At 51.5% G+C, this 24,682-nt stretch overlaps 10 protein-coding genes across 10 annotated transcripts; 3 read left to right on the top strand and 7 right to left on the bottom strand.

The window, feature by feature from the left end:
* Positions 1-127: 127 nt before the first annotated feature.
* On the bottom strand, positions 128-1,997 carry K489DRAFT_382479 (uncharacterized protein). Its single transcript, XM_033605382.1, has 4 exons — positions 1,482-1,997; positions 1,314-1,421; positions 837-1,246; positions 128-776 (listed from the first exon to the last, which is right to left on the bottom strand). The coding sequence occupies exons 1-4, from the start codon at positions 1,695-1,697 to the stop codon at positions 308-310; spliced, it is 1,203 nt and encodes a 400-aa protein (XP_033457584.1). The 5' UTR covers positions 1,698-1,997; the 3' UTR covers positions 128-307.
* A 927-nt stretch (positions 1,998-2,924) lies between these two features.
* On the bottom strand, positions 2,925-3,543 carry K489DRAFT_35864 (uncharacterized protein). Its single transcript, XM_033602587.1, has one exon. It carries the CDS (start codon positions 3,435-3,437, stop codon positions 3,060-3,062), a length of 378 nt encoding a protein of 125 aa, XP_033457583.1. The 5' UTR covers positions 3,438-3,543; the 3' UTR covers positions 2,925-3,059.
* Positions 3,544-5,305: 1,762 nt separating this feature from the next.
* On the top strand, positions 5,306-7,128 carry K489DRAFT_342340 (putative DnaJ domain protein). The gene is made up of 2 exons (XM_033602295.1): positions 5,306-5,703; positions 5,767-7,128. The coding sequence occupies exons 1-2, from the start codon at positions 5,629-5,631 to the stop codon at positions 6,910-6,912; spliced, it is 1,221 nt and encodes a 406-aa protein (XP_033457582.1). The 5' UTR covers positions 5,306-5,628; the 3' UTR covers positions 6,913-7,128.
* A 192-nt stretch (positions 7,129-7,320) lies between these two features.
* On the bottom strand, positions 7,321-8,553 carry K489DRAFT_307640 (TPT-domain-containing protein; the record flags this gene model as incomplete). The annotated part of the gene is made up of 1 exon (XM_033600597.1): positions 7,321-8,553. A coding segment is annotated over one exon (1,233 nt), but the record flags the coding sequence as incomplete, so codon positions are not given.
* A 736-nt stretch (positions 8,554-9,289) lies between these two features.
* On the bottom strand, positions 9,290-10,958 carry K489DRAFT_382475 (WW domain-containing oxidoreductase). Its single transcript, XM_033605381.1, has one exon. It carries the CDS (start codon positions 10,630-10,632, stop codon positions 9,508-9,510), a length of 1,125 nt encoding a protein of 374 aa, XP_033457580.1. The 5' UTR covers positions 10,633-10,958; the 3' UTR covers positions 9,290-9,507.
* A 1,960-nt stretch (positions 10,959-12,918) lies between these two features.
* K489DRAFT_433263 (Mo25-like protein) lies at positions 12,919-14,633 on the bottom strand. Its single transcript, XM_033608509.1, has 3 exons — positions 14,376-14,633; positions 13,508-14,320; positions 12,919-13,451 (listed from the first exon to the last, which is right to left on the bottom strand). Exons 1-3 carry the CDS (start codon positions 14,481-14,483, stop codon positions 13,212-13,214), a joined length of 1,161 nt encoding a protein of 386 aa, XP_033457579.1. The 5' UTR covers positions 14,484-14,633; the 3' UTR covers positions 12,919-13,211.
* A 219-nt stretch (positions 14,634-14,852) lies between these two features.
* K489DRAFT_382473 (DUF1917-domain-containing protein) lies at positions 14,853-16,529 on the top strand. Its single transcript, XM_033605380.1, has one exon. It carries the CDS (start codon positions 15,296-15,298, stop codon positions 16,145-16,147), a length of 852 nt encoding a protein of 283 aa, XP_033457578.1. The 5' UTR covers positions 14,853-15,295; the 3' UTR covers positions 16,148-16,529.
* K489DRAFT_360838 (uncharacterized protein) lies at positions 16,360-17,776 on the bottom strand. Its single transcript, XM_033602626.1, has 2 exons — positions 17,425-17,776; positions 16,360-17,367 (listed from the first exon to the last, which is right to left on the bottom strand). The coding sequence occupies exons 1-2, from the start codon at positions 17,472-17,474 to the stop codon at positions 16,467-16,469; spliced, it is 951 nt and encodes a 316-aa protein (XP_033457577.1). The 5' UTR covers positions 17,475-17,776; the 3' UTR covers positions 16,360-16,466.
* Positions 17,777-19,536: 1,760 nt separating this feature from the next.
* Positions 19,537-22,642, top strand: K489DRAFT_35748 (uncharacterized protein). The gene is made up of 4 exons (XM_033602557.1): positions 19,537-19,732; positions 19,899-20,342; positions 20,397-22,019; positions 22,116-22,642. Exons 2-4 carry the CDS (start codon positions 19,923-19,925, stop codon positions 22,377-22,379), a joined length of 2,307 nt encoding a protein of 768 aa, XP_033457576.1. The 5' UTR covers positions 19,537-19,732; positions 19,899-19,922; the 3' UTR covers positions 22,380-22,642.
* On the bottom strand, positions 22,633-24,128 carry K489DRAFT_433259 (Redoxin-domain-containing protein). The gene is made up of 5 exons (XM_033608508.1): positions 23,596-24,128; positions 23,377-23,476; positions 23,273-23,318; positions 22,983-23,148; positions 22,633-22,883 (listed from the first exon to the last, which is right to left on the bottom strand). Exons 1-5 carry the CDS (start codon positions 23,846-23,848, stop codon positions 22,855-22,857), a joined length of 594 nt encoding a protein of 197 aa, XP_033457575.1. The 5' UTR covers positions 23,849-24,128; the 3' UTR covers positions 22,633-22,854.
* Between the last annotated feature and the right edge of the window lie 554 nt (positions 24,129-24,682).

Below are 24,682 nucleotides of genomic sequence, written 5' to 3'. Positions count from 1 at the left end.
TGTATGAGTATGAGATTATGAAGTTATACTGTTGTTTTTGGTATTTCCGAAATTTTTATATCGTAATGTCTAGTGGACTTTGTGCCCGTCCAGAACCAAAGTAACAACCACTGCAAATGAGCATAGGTAGATAGCAAGACAGGCGTTCATCCGTTTCATTCAGTGTCGTGACGGCAGCAGGGACGGGTCAATCAACCGGGCCGAGCTGAATGCTTTTGTGGCGAGGATTCCTTCCCCAAAAGAAGCGAAAAAAAAAAAGATTAGGATCGTAGCCGAGATCCTCCGAAAAGAAAACGAAAGAGCGTATTCATGACATGTCCTCTATTGAGTGCTTGGGATAGAGGACAACGTCCGGGCTGTACTTCTCCCGTGGGAAGGGGCTGGCTGGAGGGCTGTGCAACTCAGGGCTGTGTGGGCTGTGAGGAGGAAAGTCCTTGACGGTTCGCACGTTGGTCATCTCTGTGTGCCAGGAGTCCTTGGTGTTGCGTTTACTGTAGCGACGGCTGTCGCGGTTGGCGCTGTCGTTGGCGCTGCGGTTGCCACTTCGATTGCCGCTGCGGTTGCCACTGCGGTTGCCACTGCCATTATTGGTCCGACGCGCTTCGCCAAAATAGTATCGGAAGAACGCTCGTAATGAGGGCAAGCATGTGCAAATGATGGCGAGGTGGCATTCGACGAGCGACCACACGTAAAGGTCAAAGCCCGCCCAGAAGATGTCGGGCGAGTGGGCGATTTGCCAGAGGTAGTATGACCGAGCAATACCGGCACCGGTGGCACTGTGATGAACATTAGCCGTGTGCACGAGAAAGCGCGAAGTCGAGTGGCTCAAAACTCACAGAAATCCAAGGCAGAAAATCATGTTAAGCGCGATCTTTTGCTTCATTGTGACGTCGAGTTGGTAGTGTCGCAGCATTAAGCACGGAATCGCGACAGACCAAGCATCGCTGCATCCGAGCAGAATTGCAATGCCGAGATCAAATGACGGTCCTTGGATACAGGAGAATGGTGTAGTATAGACAGGATCGAATCGATAGGCAAGCCAGTACGCTTCGAGTGGAGCGCAAATGTTCACGTAGGTGACGAACACGCCGATGTATGCTCCAACGGTGATTCCGATGAAGATCCAGATCGTGATCAGCCACGCACGCGTCACAGTGTCTTTGACCATGCGACGATAGAAGAGAAGTACCGAAAGCTTAATGCCAAACGTACTCCACAGGAAGGCCAGCTGGGCAAAATAACCAGCCTACAGTAACGGGTGTCAGATTTCCGGGCCTGTCGACAGGAAGTCGGACATGGCAGTGAGGACTTACTTGAGCAGCTTTCCAGTAGAAGAAGGGTGGAACATCCCAAGTATGACGGTCGAGGTAGAACGCCCAGCCTTCCAGGCAAGCCAATGTTGTCAGGCCAATGGAAAACACCTGTGACTCAAATCAGTCCTAGATTCGAGTACGATTCATCTGCATGGGAGCAACACGTACCCATGCAAACATGGTTAAGCCATCGTCATATCCCCAAGCTCCCGCTTTCCGAGTCATTCGTAGGTAGAACCTTGCCCATACTAGAATTGTGGTGACGACCTGCCAGACAATGGCGAAGGCAGGAAGCCATGTTCTCTGCTCGGATGGGTGCTCGTAATTGGGAGATGGCCAGCTGAGGATATCCTCCGGCTTGAGGTTGTAGAAGTTGGCCGGCATGGTCGATGTGTAGTGCTCCTGCGAGCTATTTCAATGGGACGTTTCACACCCGCGCGGTTCTCCTCGAGCTGATTTCCGGGATTGTCGTCGACACGAATCTTCAGGTTCAGCAGTCGTGGAGCTCAACCCACATTGCCTGACTGAGATTGTGAATTGAGAGAAAGCGACAGTGTACGTGTGTTGGGCAAAAAGCATGTCGCGGACGATTTGTCGGACGAGGTGCGCGTTAACCACCATATTAAGTGACGACGAGCCACACACACTCGCAGTCCAATCTCTCACCATCCTGACTAAACCAGGCGATTGTCATGGCGCACTTTCCCCTCGAAACTCTCTGCATGTTCCAGGATGGGACAAATTTCTCTCCACTATGCCGCGCAGCTGGGGCTCACAGCATCCAGACACGCCACGGCAGTGCTCGAAGCAGATCAAGCCGTTGTCTGCATGTCCAATGCGGGGGAGGAGCCGATCGCACTCAACGAAGCACTCGCTGACAATTTGACTTCGCCGGCGCTGAACCTCGGACACGGCAAGAGTGGCCGATCGCTCGTTAAAGCAAAGTCGTGCCGTCAACCCTTGTCTAGCGCTCCGAAAGTCGACTGGCCTCGAAGATATCATCACGCGAGGTATGCATGACCGTTTGATTTGCAACCTTGGCGACACACCACCTTCTTCAGCATTGTTATCATCAGGAGGTCCAGTCTCTCGGGCAGCCTTGTTGCCGCTCAAAAAGAAACCATGACCACCTGTTGCTACTGTACTTGTGGCAGTGAAATGAAGCAGTCAAAAGGCAATGTCGCCAAGTACTATGTAGCGATGTTCCAGCCTGGATTTCTTCCAATGTGTCGATCCTCGGCCTAACAGGGCAAAGCAAGTCATCTGGTCCAGGCACACAATTCCACTACGCATTGCCGTGCAGTACTTTTAGATTGTACTGCACTGTATTCACCGAAGTACTGCATTCTCATAGTGCCAGAGCTGCAATGTGGTTGCTGGACAGTACACAGTTGATCCAGCAATGACGCGCGATCATGGACGGAAAGCGAGTGATGACAGTAGCAAAGCCGGCCGGACTCCAGCTGCATATGCAATGCAATATGATCCTTCCCAATGTTCACCATCGACGGGAATCTAGGAGGAATGAATGGCACGGCATGCCCACAATGGTCGCGAGCAAAAGTGTTGAGTTGAACTACACATAGCCAATACACTAGACTGCAAAAGCTTGCTTCGCTCTATCGCACGTTGCCATCTCTGGCCCAGATTCCTTCTCGAAACCTGATCCGGACCATGGCATCCGCTGCTCATCGCTGGGCATCAGCAGTCATGTCAGTTCATGCACAACATGTGTGGCAGCCGCAATCATTTGACACACTCTGACATGTTCATCGCCCGCCAAGGGGATGATTTCGAATGCAATGCACGATATTTTGCGGGGTTGACGTGAACGTAGGGGGACGATCGTGACGGCCACAACGCAGTCGTGTCCAGGAAAACTCCCGGGTCAGCGCGTGATCCCGGGCGAGTGGGCATGCCACTGGGCTGATGTCGTCCTCGATTTTGCAAAACCAATTGTCTTGCTGCGAAATCATCCATCCTGATGCGTGCAACCACTTGACATCCTGGCGAAGGCCGACCTGCCAGGCACGCCAGGCTGCCACGATCGGTGGCGCCCGTCTTTGGACCTTCTCCGCATGTTCGCTTCGGCTCCTTGTCCTCGCTTCGCATACACATACACATATCCAACACTTGACACACTCGGTCCGCTAGCTGAAGGCCTCTAGAAGGCTGATGACAGCCACGGCGGCGTGCTGTGTGTGAAGAGGAGATTGGACCTCGGGGCTACAAATGCAGGGAATCATGCAATGGGTGAGCAATCATTCTCACTTTTACACATACGCTGGTGTTGGTGTACACTTGCTTTGATGTATTCTTCCAGTGATCAGCGATCTTCAAGGCAGTGTGATCATCGCCAAATCAACGGTGACATACTCTTCGCCATGATCTGCGGAGGCCATGATTGCGCCAACGGACTCTGATATCGATCCGGAGAAATCGTCCGTCGTCTCAGCATCAGACCTCTTGGCGTCGAAAAATCCGGCCCCGGCCAATTTCACGTGAGACACGATCTTCACGCTTGCCCACCTAAGGCTCGGCCGAGAGATGAGAAGTACTCGTGCAACACCAGTGAATCGACGATGACACAACTGTCGGGGTGCCGTACCCATCATGGCAAGCGCGTGCTGATCGTGAGAACAATGGTCCCCTTATCTGTCTGAGCGCCGTTATTGCGCATCCTGGAAATCTCACGTGACATCGGTCGTGATCCATCAGAATGGTCCATACACGACGCTCTGCAAAACGAATCTTGTGATGCGGACAGTAATAAGGTCTATGCGGTCGCATAGCAGCTAAAAACTGATTGCAGTGACGCGGCAAAACAGAGTTCTGCATTCCACCGTACAGGATTTCCACATTCCTGTACAATAAACATATACGTACAGGCAGACACAGCTTTTGGGAGGTTGTGAGACCTTAAAATTACAGGCATGGCGCTAAATGCCTCGGAATGATCTTCTTGCGTCGGCTTCCGGTCTGCAACGAACTGGACCATAATTGATACATTGATGATCATGCCTTGCCACGCAAATGCGTGCAAATCTGGTACACTTTCGGAGCTCTTGGTCGCGCGACGGCTATGCCGCAATGGAGGGAGACCTGATGTACTGTGCTGCATGTACCTGTAGACCCTGAGAAATTGCCTGCATATTGCCATTTCGCAGCTCCACGCTCAAAGTCTCCTAAACATTTACGGGAAGCATGATGCACATCTCTGAGCATTAGCATCTTGTGGCAATGAATGACGAATAGCTCTAAACGCAACAATGCGGAACTATCTAGGTATCGTTGAGCTGCACGAGCTAGTACTGTAGAGAGACTTTGGGGTGACGTCCTCCTCAAATTTCTCGGATGGTGTACTGCAATGCTCAAGTCCTAGAAGCATCTGCAAGCAATCAGGGTATATTGCCAGTACCCCGTGCAGAACAATCTATCCTCGTACCGCAAGACATGCAGTGACAAGTTGCATATGCCTGGTGATGTCGGTAACATCTTGATGAGGATGGCGCACACAGTATTCCAAGTTCCTTTAAAAGCATTGATCAAGGTCAAGCACTCTAGGGCCAGTTGCATCTCTCAATGGAGATCACTGGAATATGGACCTCCTATCCAAAGATAACTTAGTATATCAATTTAACAAATCAATATCGGCTCATCGTTCGATTATTGTGTTTTTGTCAAGTCGAAAATGTGTGCCATTTATGTCGCAAGACACCTACCGGACGATCGCCCGCGGCCGAGCTAGGAGGGATATATATTGCCTTGATAGCACTTGCAATGTCTGTGGCTATCTATTGATGCCCGAGTGTCGAGGGCGTCAGGACAAGGGCTTGTCCCTGGCAAGTGTTGGTCGATAGTGCCCATGGTGACCGTTCAGGAGCCCCCGAAGCTCGTCGCGGTATGAAAGAAGCACATGTTTGGTCATTATTTGAGTTGCTCCAAATTGTATGCAAAAGTGAGGCGCTCTCGATTTGTAACCCTATGCAAGACGACAACATTGGAAAAAGCGGATTCCACGTGACAGCGCACCTACCGCGCATCTTCCCGGAGCTAAATTCGTCATCGCGACAAGTCGAAGGTGGCCTTTTGATGAGCCAGTGTCAAGATGCGCAAAGGAAGAATTAACACTCCGAATCAGAGCTTTTGAAGTCCGAACTGCTATCAAGCCAACATCACGTCTGACGAACATCTCCTTCTGCAGAGTCCAATTGAATGACTTGGCGACGATGCATTGATATTCAGTTCTATGTACATAACGAAGTGAATCCGCGGAAACATTCACATGCCAGATCTCACGTGCTAGTCATTTCCAATGCAGTTTCTCTCAGTGCTGGCATGGCTATGCCTGTTCCCACTGTTAGCGCTCGGCGCTGAAGATTACTACAAAGTATGCCAAACCTTCGTCCATCACGGTGTATCCCCCAGAACTTTGCGCTGACCCACGGGATAGTTGTTAGGCCTCAGCAAAGGTGCAGACGAGCGACAGATCAAAAAAGCGTACCGATCCCTCTCGAAAAAATTCCATCCCGACAAGAACCCCGATGACGAGACTGCGAAGCACAAGTTCGTTGAGATCGCCGAAGCATACGAAATCCTAAGTGACAGCAATCTGCGCAAAATCTACGATCAACATGGCCACGAAGGAGTTAAGCAGCATCAAAAAGGCGGCGGCCAAGGAGGAGGTCGAAATCCGTTCGATCTTTTCAATCAATTCTTCGGTGGTGGAGGACACTTCGGTCAAGGCCAGCGCAGAGGGCCGAACATGGAAGTGCGCATCAGTGTTCCGTTGAAAGACTTCTACAATGGCGCAGAGCACGAGTTCAAAGTTAAAAAGCAAAAGATATGCGATAAATGTGAAGGCAGCGGCTCAGAAGACGGACAACGCGAACAGTGCTCGCGGTGTAGCGGCCACGGCATCATTCTCCAAAAACATCAACTTGCGCCAGGTATCTTTCAGCAGATGCAAATGCAATGCGACGTCTGCGGCGGGCGTGGCAGCACAGTCAAACACAAATGTAAGACGTGCAGAGGCGAGCGCGTGATACAGTCCGAGGAGGTATTCGACATTGTCATCGAGAAGGGTACGCCGCGCGGACACCGCGTGAGCTACGAAAACGAAGCAGACGAATCGCCGGATTACGCGGCTGGCGACATCATCGTGCAAATCATGGAGAAGACGGCGGAGATTGATTCGGAGCAATCCGGACGTGTCGACGGTGCATTTTTTCGCCGCAAGGATCAAAACCTCTTCTGGCGAGAAGTCTTATCGCTTCGGGAAGCTTGGATGGGCGAGTGGACTCGTAATCTCACACATCTCGATGGCCACATTGTACAGCTCTCGCGGAAACAAGGGCAGGTTGTACAGCCAGGCACCGTTGAGATTATTCCAAACGAGGGCATGCCGGCGCACAATTGGAGAGGCGACGGATCGGAATTCGGTGCTCTGCATGTCGAGTATATCGTCATTTTGCCTGACCAAATGGATAAAGCTATGGAGAAGGACTTTCGGACAACATGGGACAAATGGCGAAAGAAGAACGGTGTAGATCTGCACAAAGACAGCGGACGGCCGGACCGGAAGCATGATGAACTATAGAGGGATGTTTTTGACGATGTATAATGTCGTACTTTAGAAGAGCATAGATGTTGATTCAGTTTCTAGATTTTTCTTTGCCGTAGGCCATATGTCGTTCATGTTGAGATTCACCTTGTCACAGACAGACTAGTGTTGTGATCCCATTGGGGTTGGCACATACTTCATGGGATGCTATGAATTCGTCTATCGTACATCCTCAGATGGTGTTCTGCTATTTGACACGAGGCCAGCATTCTCTCTAGGTGAAGAATGGTTGCCAGCATGGCTTGTAGCAAGGGTCAGGCTATCCCTCCCCAGCGGATATGTACTGCCACTTGCAGCAACCTCGTCATCAAGAGAAGACTGGCCGGGCTCGTCATCAACGTCCTCGTCCAGAGCATCGCCATGTAATTTCTTATGAATTTCGTCACGAGCTTCCCTTGTCATTTTGTCGTACTTGATCCAATTGTAAGCCGCGATAGCGACAATGGTCACGACCAAGCCAGAAATGTTGATGGGGCTCAACGCATCATGAAAGGCGACACCTGCTGCCGAGATGGTCAGGACCTCCTTGAAGATTCCACAGACGCTGAGCGTCACCACCGAGGTCCGTTTAATGAGAGCGAATTCCGCCGATACCATCATGAAAGCCAGAGTTCCGGGAAAGAGCAGGAGCAAGATGCTGTAGAATGTCCCACGAGCTTCGCAGAGTGCGCGGAATCCCTCAACAGCCTGTACCGGGCCTTCAATAGGCATAGCGAGAAGAAAAAGAGCCAGGAACATCACAGGCGTGAGAAAGAGAATGCTGGAGAACGGATTGCTCGTGGCAGGATTGCGCAGCAGCAGGATCTGCGTCAAACTCCAGCGGAACCCAGAGCAGAAACTGGCCGACATCACAAGGAAGAAGCCGAGGGCATTGAATTCCGCCTCACCCGTGACCATCAGGATCACCCCGACGGTCATGACCCCAATGACAGAGCACAATTTTACAGTCGGCTTTTCCAGCCGAAAAAGAAATGCAAAAACAAGCACAAACGCAAGGACCGAGGATTTGCACATGGTGTAGAAGGTCAAGCTGATGAACCGCATCGAAAAGTTTCCTAGACCGATGTCGAGTGCTGTAGCTGTACCGCAAGGCGAGATCCGGCTGAAGTAGAACCATGGTGTCATGAGCGGCTGAAGCTTCACGTCTGCCGTCACTTCTTGCCCTTCTGTATCGTCGTGCAAACGCGTGTAGACGCCACCAGATGCAGAGACCGTGTCGGTCTCGGGCCGTTTTGGTCGGAATTGTGGCAGGAGGTATAGAACAAGGGCCGCCAGGAGGAATTGAACCAGCATGTGTATACTAGTGATAAATAGAGGGAAATGAAAGTCCAGATTGTCTGCCGAGAACATCCATTTGTTGTAGACCGAAATCGAGATCGAGAAGGCGTACCACAATCCTATCAGTACCGCATTTATGGCCATGTTCTTGAACACAGCCATCTGCGTCAATTGCTCCTCGGTCTTTGATGTGCTTGACTCGCCCGCGAAACGCTCATCGAGTCGGGTATTCCTCTGCTTTCTTTGTTGCTCCTCACGCCTCTCATGCTGCGTCAATCCGGTCTCTTCGTCGTCTTGTAAATCATCCTCTGCTCTTAAATTGTCCATCTCTAAATCTTGGCGAACTGGGTTACGTTCTGATGTTAGCAAGCTGTTCTTGCGCACTGTCGGACCATGCGAATATGCGCTTTCAGATGCTGTGTCTGATGTATCTGACAACATCTGCGGACGGGGAGAGGTGATTCGTCCGTGCGCCCGAGAATCTTCTTCGGATTCCGAACGGCTCACGTGAAGTCCAGCATGTGTGAGCGCAGAGACGACCGAACTGGTTCTTCGTTGGCGCCGTTCCTTGCCCAGGAGTTGTTCCTGGCCCTTGATATACTGTAGATCCGTCCGCTAGGGCATGGGGGGCGTCGCGTGTACCTCGATGGGCAGGCGTGCCAGGGATCGTGCAGCGCTGTGCAGAGTGTGGAGCGGCGCCACGTGTGCGGACCTCAATTATCAGGGTCGCGTGCTAGCATGATGAACACATCGGCCTAGGGTTATGATGTCGTTCTTCAAATCACAGTTGTCCGTCTGGATGCACGCCTGTACGAGACGAAGAGCTGGAGCAATCAGACACGGAAGTCCTACTTTGGGATTACTGGGGCTAGGTAGATAATGATGGGCCGATGGAGTGCTGAAGTGTGCGAAATCTCGCTGTGCTGAAATCTTTGATTGCAGGATCGTTTTCTGAGCTGGGTCGTTTCCAACACAGGAAGCTCGATGTTGGCTCGAGTTGCGACGGTCACCGGCCCAATGATTATCATTATTATTGTTAGAGCCCAAATGGTTGGGGACTTTTGTCAGACACCGTGAGTGGGATTATCGTGCGAGTTTCATACGATCCATTGCCATATAAATAGTCTAGATTGTTTTCGTGCCCAAGCCGACAAGGGACATTTCATCGTTCGTTCGTGAAATGCTGCCAGCGTCATATCATGCGCCCTGCATGTTCTATACATTCCGTTGCGAAAAGCCCATTCCAATAGAACAAAGGAAAAAGAAGCCGAAGAAGATGCAAGAAAATCCCGTTTACTGGCCAAGACCCTCGAGGAGACCCTTCTCCGAGAGCTTGAGCTCCTCGTTGAGCTTCCTCCACACACGCAGACGAGCGTCAGGGTCGGCAGCGTGAGGCATGGCGACCTCCTCCCAGATACGGTTGAAGTATCGTCCTCCACCCTTACCGCCGCTCACACCAACACCCTGGTATGCAGGGTTGGGGCCGGCACCCAAGCTGGTCGCAGCGTTCTGAATACAGTAGCTGCCTTGCTCGGCGGTGACACCGACGAAGCCAGCGAGCCAGCCGAGGATGAACTTGATGAGAATCTCGATGAGTTGAAATGGGCCCTTGCCGACCTGGAAGTTCCAGATGCCGGTGTTGACGAAACCTGGGTGAACACCGTTAATGGTGATGTGCTTGAGCTTCTCATTGCGAAGGAGACGTTGGTTCATTTCAGCGACCCAGATCTGGAAGTAGAGCTTGTTGTTGGCGTAGAACTCAATGAGCTTGCAGCCGCTGCCGTCCCAGTTAGAAAGACGGTACTTTCCGTGGTAGTGCAGGCAGGAAGTGGTGCAGACAATGCGAGGCTCCTTAGCCTTCTGGATGCTGGGGAGCAGGCGGAGAGTGAGGAGGACGTGAGCCGCGAAGTTGACCTGGTGAACGAATTCAAGACCGTCGCCAGTCTTGAGGACATTGCCGATACCACCGGGGTTGCTTCCCATACCGGCGTTGTTGCACAGAATGTCCAGAGGACGTCCGGTGTCGAGCCATCGCTTAGCGAATGCCTCAACGGTGGAGAACTTGGTCATGTCGATCTCCCACCACTCGACGGTGGACTTCTCGTAGCCGCGAGATTTAGCAGCGGTCAAGCACTCCTGAACGACATCGTTGGGGTGGCGCTCGTGAGGAGGAGGGCTTCGGCAGGCGAGGATCAAGTTGGCGCCACACTGGGCGAAGTAGATGGCCGCCTCACGTCCGATACCGTTGTTGGAACCAGAGATGACGATCCACTTGCCGCTCAAGTCGGTGAATGGCACATCCTTGCGGGTCAAGAGGGTGCCGCTTGCACCACGAGCGGAGTAGTAACGGGTCCAGAAGAAGCTGGGCTCGCGGAAGGATAGAGGAGCGTCGTACGGGATGGTGGCGAGGTCCGACATGTTTGCTGCTCTGTGAATCTACAAGACGAGGATGTTGTCAAGAGAGCTCGGGTCAATTGGCTATCGACTTTTCTTTATAAACAGAATATGTATAGTCTCCACTGTCACGGCCGGGAAACGCAACAGGCAGCTGCTTAAAAAATATCGGCCGTGCGACACCGAGGAACACGTTTAGTGCCAAAGCAAACCAATCATGCGTGGTCAAATGAGGAGATCAGTGCGATAACGAGGCAGTGCTGGGTACTGTTAATTTTGGCGGCATCCATGTCGGTGAGGAGTTCACGCGCTGTTTTGCCCGCTGTTTTGCCCACTCTGTGGTGCCGAAGCTCAAGGAACCTCGGCTGCGGGCTGCTGGAATTTTGGCTGCTGGATCGTCAGCACATGCACATGCACGTCCGAGACGCGTTGACGCGGCTCTTCCGACGTATGAAAAAGCTTGGGCTTCAACAAGCTTGTGCTGTTATGATCACATCAACTTAACGTAATCCATCAGCGAGCCGGCCACACCACCGAACCCGCCACTTTTCCTTGGCATTGAAAATGAGGTGACTGCAAACATGGTTTATTTGACTACATACCTAGTTATACAGCTGCTATGCTAGGATATGATTCAGAAGGAGCATCTCTATCCTGCTGGCAGGTTCGCGAGTTGTGTCCAGCTATTCCGCAGTTTCCACATCGTCGTTGAGTTAGAAGTCCTCGTTCAGGACCAGCTTTATCACGAGTCCTTTTCGATTGTTGAGCACTCAGACCCGCATCTACGCCTGCCTGCAATGCTCCAATACCATACTCTATAGATCCACCTTGCTGTATCTGCTTCCGTTTGCGCGATCTTCTCTTAGTTAATACTGCTAATTGCTCTTCAAGCTCTGTAATCCGTGCAGCTTGAAGTACATTCTGATGGAGCATCAACTCAGCACCTTTTACCAACTGTGAGAACCCTTCCTTAGCTTCGGGTGGAGATCTAAGGAAAGAGCTACTAATCAGCCGTGATTGAGATCCGAATTCATGCGAATTGCTTGGTGTTTGGGACTCCCATGCTGCTTCCGGTAATAGCTGTCGAGGAGGGGTGTGTAAACGTATATCAAGACGATCAATGACTGTTTGCGCGTCTGTACGGACTATCGCTGTTGCCTCAAAGGCCTTTCGACAGTTCTCTTTCGTAAACACGTCGAAAAACGCGTCCTTAAAGGCTGGAAGGAAGTTCTCTTTGTTGATATAGAAGACGCGGTTCCGTGCCAAGCCTCTGACACGCTCAGAGTATTTTCTCTTCAGCGGTGAGAAACATACTACGTCGAGAGGCTGGAGGATGTGAGATGAATGTGAAGGCATACACAAGGTGAGGATCTTGTTCTCAAGGCAATAGTCCTTAAAACCTTGGTTCAAATGGCTCTTATGGCCGTCGAGGATAAGTAGCCTGTACCCTGCTACTTGACGCGTCTTTGTATACGCGTCAAAATGCTTCAACCACTCCAAACCAAGGCTATTGTTGGTCCAGCCGTTCTCAGAGACTGAGACCCTCCAATTCGAAGGGACATCAGCGTCTTCATACCACGCAGAGATGTGGACGCGCCCTTTATAGATAATAAAGGGTGGGATGGCATAGCCTGCGGCGCAGATGCTCTGTATTACTGTTACCCATTCGCGGTTGCCTGGTTGAACTAGTGTAGGTCTTTTTCGTCTCTCTGAACCTGTAACAACCTTCATTGATCCAATTACACCCATCTGGAAGCCTGTTTCGTCAAAATTGTGGACGTCATCGTCATGGACACCATACTTGACTTTTGTGTCCGCAACTAGCTTCAACCACGCGTAAATTACTTCCGGATCTTCTTGGAGCATTCTCTGACGATCCTTTGCTCGATTGAATGCCATCTTGAGCTCATCTGAACGCGATACAAATCTCTCAGGCCAGCGTTTGCCAACTGGCCCTTTTCCTCGTATAGCTAGTAGTTTGTTTGCCATATCTGCTACCTCAGAGAGTAGGGGCGCAAATCCTCGCGCGTCAAGGTCGAGGATATGTCGCTTAAGCGTCTCTTCTTCTGTTGGCGTGAGATTTCGACAGTTTGGAACCATAGTGGCGCGAGAGCTAGTTCCATTCAGTCTTGTAGAGAGTTTCTGATGTTGAACACCAAAAGCTGCAGCTGCGCTCCGTTGGCTCCGAAATTGACCAGATCTGTAGGCATTAATAGCAAGCTCGATTCTGCCTTCTTGATTATCTAATAACATGTCTTGTTGTTGAGATATTATAAAGGAAAGATGATGTTTACAATGCCAAGGAAAAGTGGCGGGTTCGGTGGTGTGGCCGGCTCGCTGATGGATTACGTTATACGTCTATCATGATACGTTAAGTTGCGCAACTTGAATTACGCACATGTGATGTCTATCGATAATAAACATTGAACGCCTTGGCCCGATCACGAATATCATTTATACATCATGTTATGCGTCTGTCCCGTTGATCAAAAGAGCTGTAACGGCAGCACCTCGATGAGCATGCACGTGGAGATGTTCTCTTCAACTCCTTGCGCTGTGACGACCGAATATACGGCTGCCGAACTTTTAGAAGATATGGGTCCTCACAATCCTATTTGAGTTTGTTGTTGGGCCGTGCTGTCTGCACTGCTTGGTAATCTACTGCTGGTTGTGGTGTCGGGCAGATTGCCTATTGCCTTGACGAGCCAGGCCTTTTCATCGTTGAATTGATCGTCATCGGTGCGATCCTCCAGAAATCGAGGAAGAAATTTTAAGAGCCTCTGTTTATTCATGATCAAAAATTTCTGGACTTCTGGAGATTTATTGGGATTGGCTGCAAATATCTGTATTCAATGGTCAGTCCATGCCAGACAGTGTGACAACAAGGGATGATCCTGACCTTGAAAACATGGAAGGCCTCATATTGGACCATGCGCCGATCGTCTTTGAGTTGCCACATGATAAGTTTCAAGTTGTCCCCGGACTCGACATATCGGCACATCACCTCATAAAATTGTCTGTCCAGCAAGATCTCACCCAAGAGCTTGATCGATTGACGTTTTGTGACATAGCTGTCGGACTTGATGAGGATATCGTTGTACTTTTGGAAGAACATGTCGAAGTTAGTGGCGAGATACTGCGCCACGAGTTGTTTGTGCTTGGTCAAAATGAGCCGAAAACAGTCGAACGCATCTGCGCTGACCTCAAAGCTCGACTTATCGATCCATGTAAAAAATTTCCAAAAGACTCCATCTCCGGAGGCTTGCTTCGTGACATCAACATCTTTGTAGATGTCGATTGTGCGGCCAGTCGACGAGGGCTCGTCGTATAGAATGACGGCAGCGACAGCATCCCATTTCAGCGCCTCTTTCAATATTCCACCGCACGCACTAGCACTCTCTCTCCTCTCATAGCCGTTGCACAAAGCCACGATGAGCTCGGGTTGTCTCCGGAGTACATCTCTTAAAGCATCTGGTTCGTTTGAGGTGCTTCCGGGATTTCGAAATCTGAAGATGTTCGATATGATTGTCTGCGTGTCCTTGCGCGCCTCGAAAGGCAATTTGTGTATGCAGTCGACGAGGGGCGGTAAAAGTGTATCGCTAAGAACTGCGGAAACAAGTTGTACGACTTGTTCGGGGCTCGATTCGACTTCGGGTGTACCTTGCAACGTAATTTTGATCTGTGAAAGCGTTCGGGCAAGCTCTTCCTCGGTCTACGAACACATCAGAGTCTGTTCAAGGAATCTTTTCGTGCTAAGTACACTCTACCTTCGTTGTTGGACCCTCTTCCTTTTCAAGTTTCTGCAGAAGTTCCTTGGTGGACCTGACCATGTCTTGAACGGAGCGCTGTCGATTACGACCGAATAAGAAAGCCATGACACCCGCGCCGCTGGGTGCGCACGGCACCAATCAAAGCGCCGCGCAGTAGATGGGTAGTCTCAGAACTGTTCGATGAGTGGTAACGAGTGTCTTGCTCAAGGTTTATGATGAGGTGGACTTCGGATCCTCGAACCCTGAGTCCATCACATGTCGCATTTACATAATAAATAAAAATAAAGTTGCATGTGTCGAATAGGGCACAATAAACCACCCGAAGCAACAGGTGGGGGATCGGTTGGAACCTCTGCAGCGCGGGGAAACGGCAAGTGACCACGGCTGCCTCAGGTAGCAGCAGCCACCACATGTTCTGGAGTCAAGATTCGGACTCATTTCGCCGCAAGTTACAATCATTCCAGGCTAAGGTACAAAACTTGCAAATGTTGCATCTACCGCAACCACTTCGTGGCCACCATGATGCCGAGTAATTACGTCGACGGTGCCGGCTGGATATCCGATGATTCAAGCTTATACGGTGCGGCCGTAGTAGGAAGCAGTGTAGCAATTTTCGTGATGACCACTGACTTCTATATCAAGGCGACAATGGGCTGAAGACCATTCTGGAGCACGAGACACGCTATGGCCGAACCACTGTAGACAAGCAGGACGATTTGCGGACGAGGAACGACTCGTCGCGGCACAAAAACGGCCAACCTGAAATTGTGGATCTTACATTCGAAAGTGCGCATCAAGACCAGCCCGGTTTGCTGAACGATTCGCAGACGAGGAGCGACTTGTTGCCGCAGAATTCTAGCCAACCTCAAGTTGTAGGCCTTACAATCGGAAGTGCGCATCACGGCCAGCCTAATTTGATGAACGATGCACTGACAAGGAGCAAATCGCCGCTGCGCTCAAACGGTCAACCTGATGCCATGAACCTTACACTCGAGAGCGGGCGTCAAGGTCAGACTAATTGCATGGAGGTGGACGAGACTGTATCCGGCGCCACCACACGTCAAGCCAACGAATCAGTAGACAAGTTTCTTCAAAGAGTTCCGGTGGCAGATAAACGTTGCGCTCAGCTGGGACCCTGGCTATGGATTGATGCGCCCAAGACGTCGCCCCCGCGAGAGCCATCCGTGCGTGAATTCGTGCAGGGGGGAGCTCGACTCTTGAAGGCATATGATGACGACAGAGCGGAGGTAGAGCGTCGATGCACTGGTCAGAAATCTGCGGTCGTGACTCGTAAGTTGAAATCTCATCGTGATCGGCTGAAGATAGACCTCTTGAATCTGGCAATCGCCTCAAGCACCACCTGTGGAAAGTGGATGCTATTTCCAACTGTCAATGAAGTATCACACGACTGGCAAGTCATTGCCAAAGCGACGGCAGAAGGCAAGCTGGGTCACACATCCAAACTTGCCACGTGGGATCCTTCGAGGAGCCAAGTACTGATCTGTGTCTACACATCTGATTTCAATGACCTAGCAGATGTGAAGCGGGTTCTGAAAGTCCTTGCTAGCCTGAGCTTGCACTCTTTGACCAACAGGAACATTTACTACAAGTGTGATGCATATACGTACTTGTCGATCGAATCTGAGAATCCGTATAAGCTCAAGGCGAGCTTGTACTCTAGCAAGGACCTTCTCGGTCCAGCTGCCGAGAAACTCGTGACACCAGCAGTAGGACAACAACCACAAGAGCCTCCAGACTGGGACTTCTGAACAGTATGGCGCCGAACTCGAGATCACTAACAATGCCGGCAAGACAATACGTGTAGTCTTAGTTCCAGGACGAAAGAGGATTAACCAATCGCTTTATGTTCAGATTCATCTTGTGCAGGCGGTCTATCGAGCGTCGAAACTGTGTCGTTCTTTAAATGTATCAAGTCAGCTTCTCGTAATGGATTGAGCCAACGGCTACGGGACAGAGGCTTACAGGCAGATTTCCAACAGGTCAAGACTCGCAACAGTCCTGATCCAGCGGTTGAGAAACATGGCGTGAACAAGGTCGAGGAGTACTCAATTGGACCCAAAGCAGTGCTCAGATATCTGGCTTGATGGGAAATGGTAGTCTACGATGTAGATGTTGTACAATCTCCACAAAGTCCTTCTCATTCTCCGGAGTGACAATCGATTGTCTGATGAAGAAGGCTACCAATACTGCAGCAGAGTCCGGCTTGAAATCATCAGCCAAGATAGCCTTGTGTATTTCATGCACCGCCATCAAGGAGAAGCTTTCCACTTCCTCATCCTGTGGCTTGGGTACGACATCGGACGGAAGTTCCATGTCATATAAATACACGACATCTGGGCATAGCAGACCCTTTTCACCAGGAAACTCGTCACCAGTGCAATTCATGATAGTCATGACATCCCGGGAACAAACGCGCTCGCGAACCAGACTTTCAGGTAACGAAGCCTCTTCTTGGGCCTCCTCGACAATGGTCTGGAGCGGGCTGACGCCAGCTTTGACGCCACCTGCGACCGTCGTGTCGAGCTTGCCTCCCGAGATATAAAGGTGCGCAGCCCGTCGTGCGATCCACACACGTAGGCCGTCGTCAGCGCGAACGTAGCAGACGAGATGTGCACCACACGAAGTGACGCCGAAAAGCGAGGTTGCGAAACGTTCAATACGCACGGGATAGTTGGCCCCAAGGAGACTGAAGTACTCGCTGTGTCGACCCCCGAGAACATGAAATCCGCCTTGTTTGATACACTGATCGATCAATTTTTGAAATGCCTGATTGACAGCAGCAGCAATGTCTTTGCTGTCAGAAGGAACAACAACAGTCACACTGCGTGGCTTCTCATGTCGCACCGAGAAGTCATCAGTCAAGGGCATGCCCGCTACCGTCGCGGGAAGCATGTAGCCATGTGGTCGGGTATCGTGGGGAAGGTAGAGTACATAGTACTCGTCCGCTGCTTCGCGATCCAGAGGGAAGCTACATCATGGAAGTCAGCTTTGACTTGCCCAGCCATCGGCGGACAGGGATGCACACTTGTCGACGGCTTTGACTGCTTGTAGATAAGAAGAGTATTTGGACGACATGAGGACGACGAGTCAGCAGCACACTATGTGGCTGCAGGAATTTATTGAGACGCAAGCATTCCCAGCCCTGGATATTTCTAGGTGAAGATCATCACGGTGTTTCTGGACAGGGTTGATGTTGCGCTGGCCTGCAGGTGTGCGTGCTCCAGCTTGTTAGGGCAGACTCCAGAGGACAGGGCAGCACTCACCACCACGCACGACCCCGGTGTGTACTTTAGTTGAAGGCAGCGCTGGAGGGAGATCGTAGTGGTAGTGGATAAGTAGGACACCTGGGCAGTGCTGGAGGTATAATTTGCGTGGAGTCCAGACCACCTGGGCAGGCACACACACCCAGGGACGATCTCCGGTGGCTATTTCTGGAGACCTCTGAGTTCTCCTTGCTTCCTTTAGATAGCTAGGTAGCCACGAAAACGTTCCACGGCCGTCTATCGATCTGTCTACCTAGTCCGCATCCACTGAGATCGATGACTGCCGTCGAAGTCATTTGCGTACACGGCAGAGGATGGCCATGACTCAAGCGAGGTTGGATTGCCGTTGCATGACTCGAGAAGGCTCGCTTGAAGACGGAGACCACGCCATGTGTGCATGATAACGAGCGCCGCCAAGAACCTAAGCTGCATCCGACAGCCGAACATTACGAAATCTTTCTAGCCTTTCAGGACAATGCTGTGAGTACCTACCCAGGTAGTCCTGTACATATCTTCCTGGGACAGTACTGTACATGACGGATGTTGTGCGGCTAAGAGCCTGCACGCCTTGACACAAGAGATTGCTGCCAAGGCGGAAAGTCGTAATGCGTCCTCTCGTTGATGTTTTAGTCCAGCCCTGTGATTATCAGATGAAAGAATCTGACGGGTGCCGCAACTCCCGCTTGCCGTGGACTGCGATGGCGTGCCCATCATCATGAACGGTGCATGATGCTCATGTCAATCTCTCTAATCATACGAGCGGGAAAGGAGCTTTGATGATCGTACATACGCCTACTGTGCATCACGCCGCCGGCCCTTGAGGTTTTGCCTCGGCGAAGATCTCTTTTGAAGCTCTTGCTCGAAGAACATAGCATACCGTGGCGTTCAGATCCGCTGGAATTGGCTGGCTTATCACGCCTGATCGTAGAGCCACAAATAACAATAACATGGCCGCTTTGATGCAATACAGGATTTCTACGTGCTCCTCTCCTATGTGCGTCAGAGGTCCCTGTACACTGGGCATGTATGCACATCTGCAACTCCGGGCAGATCGTCGCCGTTACGTAGCAATGACGTGGAGCGACCTCCGGAAGAACAGAGCTCGAGTGTTGAAAATAACCATCGAAGGCCCGGGGCTAACGATTGTTGTGTGGGTTCATGGCAGATAGAGGGTACAGAACAGTACGGAATCGTGAGAGATGCCCTGGGCATGGCGGTATGTGCGGCACATGGGCCCCGAATCCATACGTCCACACATACTCATTACGTGCCGTATCGTGCTCAAGTGAGGTCGGTGGAGAGGAAGTGCTGCAGGCCAAGAAAACAACCTTATAGTCAGCACACACAGGCCTTCAGTGCAGTAGCGGCAGGGAAGCCATGATCAGGCCGTTTCCACTAGCCCCTGTTCGGCTTGGCTTGAAAAGAAGAATTTGGTCCAGGGCGCTCTTCGTCACAACCTCACGAGTCGCGCGCGTGAATGTAGAAGCGAAATGTTCGAGCGCCGGTGGACTGTCCACAAACCCAAACATTCCACAGATGCATTAGGTGCTCCTTTCCAACGGATCGGATGAAAGCTCGTTATCAACTCTCTCTGAAGGATTGGACTTGGATCCCTAGCGTATGCGTGACCTATCCTAGCACGCCTGGGTTTCATGCGCGCCTATACCAGCAACACAATTTCAACAACCGACAGTCGCCGACCCGTCGACGTTCACGATTGCTGACAAACTCTCCGATATAAACCCGAGTCAATTCCAGAGAGCTAAACGACGTGGCCAGGATCTTTTAGGCTGTCTGTGCGAAGGAACCTACCTCGCAGATAGTTTGGCGAACGTCAGAGTTGGTTGCAGGTGGTGATCCGACTCCACAAAGACTCTTCAACGGCAGGGAAGCCGACTCACCAAAACCGGTTCCGTATCTTTATCTTTGAGCCGATCTCAACACCACCACCCTTCTTCGTCACACGGTCGTGCAGCTTCACCGAATAGGTTATCTGCTCTTGGCCGCGGTGTGGCTGTCGTCAGATCTTGAAATCGTGAGAGACAGTCACTCCAATGCGGGACTAGCAGAGTAAGTATTTATCATGTGTGTACCCTCAACCGCTTTCCATCTTCTTTCTTGTGCGTCATCTATCTGAGGAAAAGAGCACCGGTCCTCCCTGGTTGTCCTGTCCTCATCGCCTCATTGAATCATGTCTGTATCGGTGATGGGAAATCCTTACTTATGGAATGTGCAGACACAGCATCGCCTGCCATTCACAATGACCAACACTTATCCGCCGCCGCCGCAGCCTGACGGGCAGCATTATAATGCCGCCTATTTAGGCCACCATGGCACATCACATTTGCTAGATGCCGCGCAACAGGGCCAACTCCAATACAGCAATTTGAATCAACCTATGTTCCCCAAACTCGACTCAAGTCCTATACCTCAGGATGACCCCAATATGCACATGCAAAATCTGGCCCAGGAGCTACAGAACCACGCCGCTCTAGGCGAGCAACAGCGCCAGCAGCTGCAACAAACACATCAGATCCAGCCGCCGACGTCGACGGCAAACTCTCCCACAGCTCTCGCGGCCACTTCTCACCCTCAAAGTCAACCGGGAACGCCGGATCATGCGCCGAAAACCAATCGCCTCCGCAAGGCGTGTGACTCCTGCAGTATCCGGAAGGTCAAAGTGAGTCCCTGCTGATCCACTGCCTTATCTCTCACTGACCATCGACACGCGCAGTGCGACGAGAACAACCCTTGCAAAGCGTGCTCTGCGCTCGACATTCCTTGCACATTCCAACGACCCAGCCGACGACGCGGACCGCCGAACCGCCACGCCGAAGCAATCAAACGCCGTCGCCTCGAGGACGGATCTGGGATGGAGGCATCTCAACGCACAGCTACATCGTCGCCATCTTCACCCCTGCACGCCGCGCAAGCTCTTACCAGACTGTCAACTCAGATCCAATCCGAATGTACAGCCGAATCACTTTGCTTGCCAATCGAAACTCTTAATTTATTGATCGATGACTTCTTCGCGTACATACACCCATTATGTCCTTTCCCACACGAGCCAAGCTTTCGAGAGCAATGGGCCATGCGAGAAGATCGGAACAACCCTGGTTTCCTGGCCCTACTCGCAGCTATGATAGGTGCTCTTGTCGCCTCTTTTCCGCGCATGCCTCGTATACATCTACAAAACCAGGGGCGGGAGAATGTGTACTCGAACCATATCAGCCTGGTCAAAAGGTGCCTAGAAGTTTGTGCTTCTGCACGCGGACCTGGATATCTCGATAGAGATGACCTGAACGTCTATGATGCCGGCACCAGTTACTTCCTCGCTCTAATGAATGCTTTCACTTACAAATGGCAAGCAGCTCGGCTCTACTTTGGTGAGAGCCTGACTATCCTCCGCTCACTAGGCTCGCACAAGGTACAAGAGGGCTTCTCGCCGACCAAGGATGTGCCGAACCCACTCAGATCCCAGAGTACAGAAGCAGAATCAAGTACAGAGCAGCCTGTGAACTTCATCAATCTAGAAATGTCGAGGCGAATCTACTGGACCATGGTAGTGACCACCAGATCTCTAGAACAGCTTGGCGGTCGGTTTGGCGAGATTTTCATCCCTCCTGCCACACGCACAGATCCCTGGCCACCTTTACCGGTCGAAGTCGACGATTCACTAATCTATCCCGGGTACATTGGGCAGCAGCCAGAAGGAAAAGTACCACTGATTGCAGGCTTCAATGCCAACGTCCGCATCCACAATTCATACAGCAATCTGGCCACCTTTGAGATGGCATGGGGTGTAGACTCCTTAATCGATTGGGAACGTCAACAGCGTATGCTGTTCGAATCACTTCAAACATGTAAAAACCTGCTTGCGGACTTGCCGGCGGTCCTGACTGTGCAAACACAAGCTGGTTTGCGAACGCCAGCTGTTCCGCAAAACGGCATCTATCCTCCCTATCAGCCCGATGGCAGGGCTGCACTGGAAGGCTTACCGAAGACCAGCGCGCAATCAATGCCTGAAGATCGTAGGCGATCACAGTATGAGATTCAGAAGGCCAACGTGTACGTCTCCAATCTGGCCACGCGCTCATATATTGTTGAGAAGTACTGGAACGTCCGCGAGATGTACGATCGATCAATATCCCAAAACCCCGGCACACCCCCCGACCCGTCTATCCTCAACATTGCGACTGCCGCAGGACACAAAACCTATGCGTCCAGCAAATCCGAGTATAATTCCGCCGAGATCGAAAGAGTGATGCGCCAGGAAAGGGAAAACATCATCCGAGACCTGTCTATCGTGTTGGGCAGCATCGACCAAGTGAACATGGAGCCTAACGCGCATTCCCTGGTAAGTGATCCTCCCACCTTAGCATCATCTCCCGAGCGTTATCAGACACATGAAATCCCGATCGGTATACATTTATCTAACATTGCTTGTGCACAGACAATGAAAATCCGCTCCATCGCCGGCACCCTCGTTCAACAAGGGAAGCCCGACCAGCGCGGCAGCGCGCTTCCGAGCCAAGCCCAGGCCTACCTCCTCGCCTTCCTCGATATCCTCGAGAAGCTCGAGCGCGTGAGCCCGGGCGACGGCAGCGAACACAGTGAGCAGGCCGGTGACGAGGAGGCGGATCTACGCGCGTGGGCAGACCTTCGCGAATACCAGATGGAATTTGCACGGAACGGTGGATTATTGGGTTTGTCGTGATTCTTTTGAATCATCACTGGCGCATGGGACGGTATGGATCTGGAGAACATCTGTGTATGTGCGGGGGAGATCATTGGCATCTGTTCATTCTCACCCCTGCTTCGATTATTTCCATGAGCCGTATGACTGCCGCGAAACAGATACCTGTCTGGTGGCGGTCGGCTATATGTACTCCTGATGCTTTGGGGACACCGGCGTAGAGGAATGTATCAAATATATGTCGCAGCTCGTGCTTCGAGAGGCACATATACTTCGTGAAGGCATGACATTGACTACTTCGAGCATACGTTTCTGGGCTGTACGCGTTCGCCCGAGAAATTTGGTTGACATATGAAGCGCTTTTGAGTTTGGAATCGTGCTTGATTGTATCTACAGAGCGTAATTCGGAACAAAACGACCGAAATGTGCGACTTTGCGAATGATGCTGAACAGGGGATCCTCACAGCGCCGATCAAATTTTTGCATCTCGGCCTAGTCAGGCGAGCACCTTCTCCGCCTCGGATTCTGTGCTCTGGTCAGCTTGGGCTATATCCAATCATTCCTTCGGCAATGCGCGAGTAAAATGATGAGTGCTCCGGGATTTGAGCTGATTGTAAAACGTACCGTTGACACCGGTGTTGTCGGGCTCGATGTGAACCGACTTGACCTTGCCATCCTGCGTGACGAGAGCGTATCGCTTTGAGCGGTCTTGGCCGAAGACAGCCGCTGACTCGAAGAGCAGGTCGAGCTCGCGGTTGAACGCGCCGGATGGGTCGCCGAGGAAGCGAATCTGTTTGGTGTTGTTAGACTTGATGTCATGGAGAAAATCGTCGAACCATGCAATGTCTTCTCGTCTCTTTCGTCCTTGGGTCGTATAGATCTGTGGTACCCAATATGCTGCGAATGATACTCACACCGCTCTTGGACTCAGGGTCGAGGTTCTCAGCCCAGGCACCCATGCTGAGAATTCAGGTCAGCGCACATCTCGAGGAAGCGAAATGGAGCAAGCTTTACTTACACGAATGGGTCGTTGACACTGACGACAAAGACTTTCCCGGCTTCGGACAACCTCTTGGAGTTGATGTAGCCTGGCACGTGACGGGCCGAGCATGATGGGCCTGCAAGTGAAGCGATCTGTTTAGCAGCCAGATCTCGAACAGACGTGCACAGAGAAATCTGAGGTTCTCAATGTCCCAGTAGACAAGATCGACCACGAGAGCAATTATCCGGCACTTACTGAAAGCTGCAGGCACACCGACGATGAGACCCTTCCCGGAGGCCAGTTCCTTGGCGAGCGAGACCTTGTTACCGGGTGACTTCTCGACCAGCTCGACCGCGGGGATGGAGTCGCCGGCTTTGACCATTTTGAATGCGCGGGAGATGTGGAATTGGCGGCGATGTTGTGGTGATGTAATCTGGGCGAGGTAGACGGTGGGAAGAAAGCGGGAGGTAGATTGGGTTATAGGACGAGTACAGCTGCGGCTCAACATTTTGGCGTGTGAGGTTCAAAAGGTTCCAGCTTAGAATCGCAAGGCGTCATCTATGCACTGCACTGTAGAGCTTAGGACAATGACATCGGCGAGAGCCCCGCTGTGCAAGAGAGACTGCGAACTGTTGGTCTAGCTGGGCCCCCTCTGCCTCCAGCTCGAATAGGTGAAGTGTGTTTGCACTGAAGCTTAATCACTGACAATAAGAAAAGCTGCGAGGAGATCTGCAATGCCATATGCGACGGCTTCCGAGGCTGTAATGATATCCATTCTGATGAAATTGACACAGCATCGTAATGACTCAATTCTTCGCGGCGCTGATTGTCGCCATTGGTTGACCGTGACATCAGCACTTGTGTGCGTGCTGTTCGCCTCAGGCACCTATTTTGGGGACCTCCACCTGCCCTGGCAGCTTGCATTCCCCATACACAACCACGATCAGTTTTTCGAGGGGCTCGCCATAACGGAAATAGACTATGCAAAATCATATTCACGTCTCAGCGGCGGTTGCACAATCAATCTAGATGCGCCATTGTACCATTTCAACATGTTCACGAATCGATGAGGCCAAACGGTGGTTGTTCGGTCGAGGGGAGTCTGGACAACCCTGTAGGCCGCTGGAAAGACGCCCTGTCAGATCTCCACCGACCGCTTTCTCGGAACACATCATCTGCATTTGATACGCCTCCAACATAGCTACATTCATCATCATGTTACCACCATTGTTATTGCTTGACGGGAGAAAGGATGGCTGAATTCTGGCCTGCATTGGGTCTCTATGACCCAGTGTTCAGACCCGCCAGATTGCAAACTCGAGGCGTCTATGTCTATATATTA

The sequence above is a fragment of the Dissoconium aciculare genome, assembly GCF_010015565.1.
Source record: "Dissoconium aciculare CBS 342.82 unplaced genomic scaffold K489scaffold_10, whole genome shotgun sequence".
In the NCBI taxonomy this organism is placed as follows: Eukaryota; Fungi; Ascomycota; class Dothideomycetes; order Mycosphaerellales; family Dissoconiaceae; genus Dissoconium; species Dissoconium aciculare.
The sequence above is the reverse complement of the archived record's forward strand: the minus strand, read 5'-3'. Positions and strand labels throughout refer to the sequence as shown.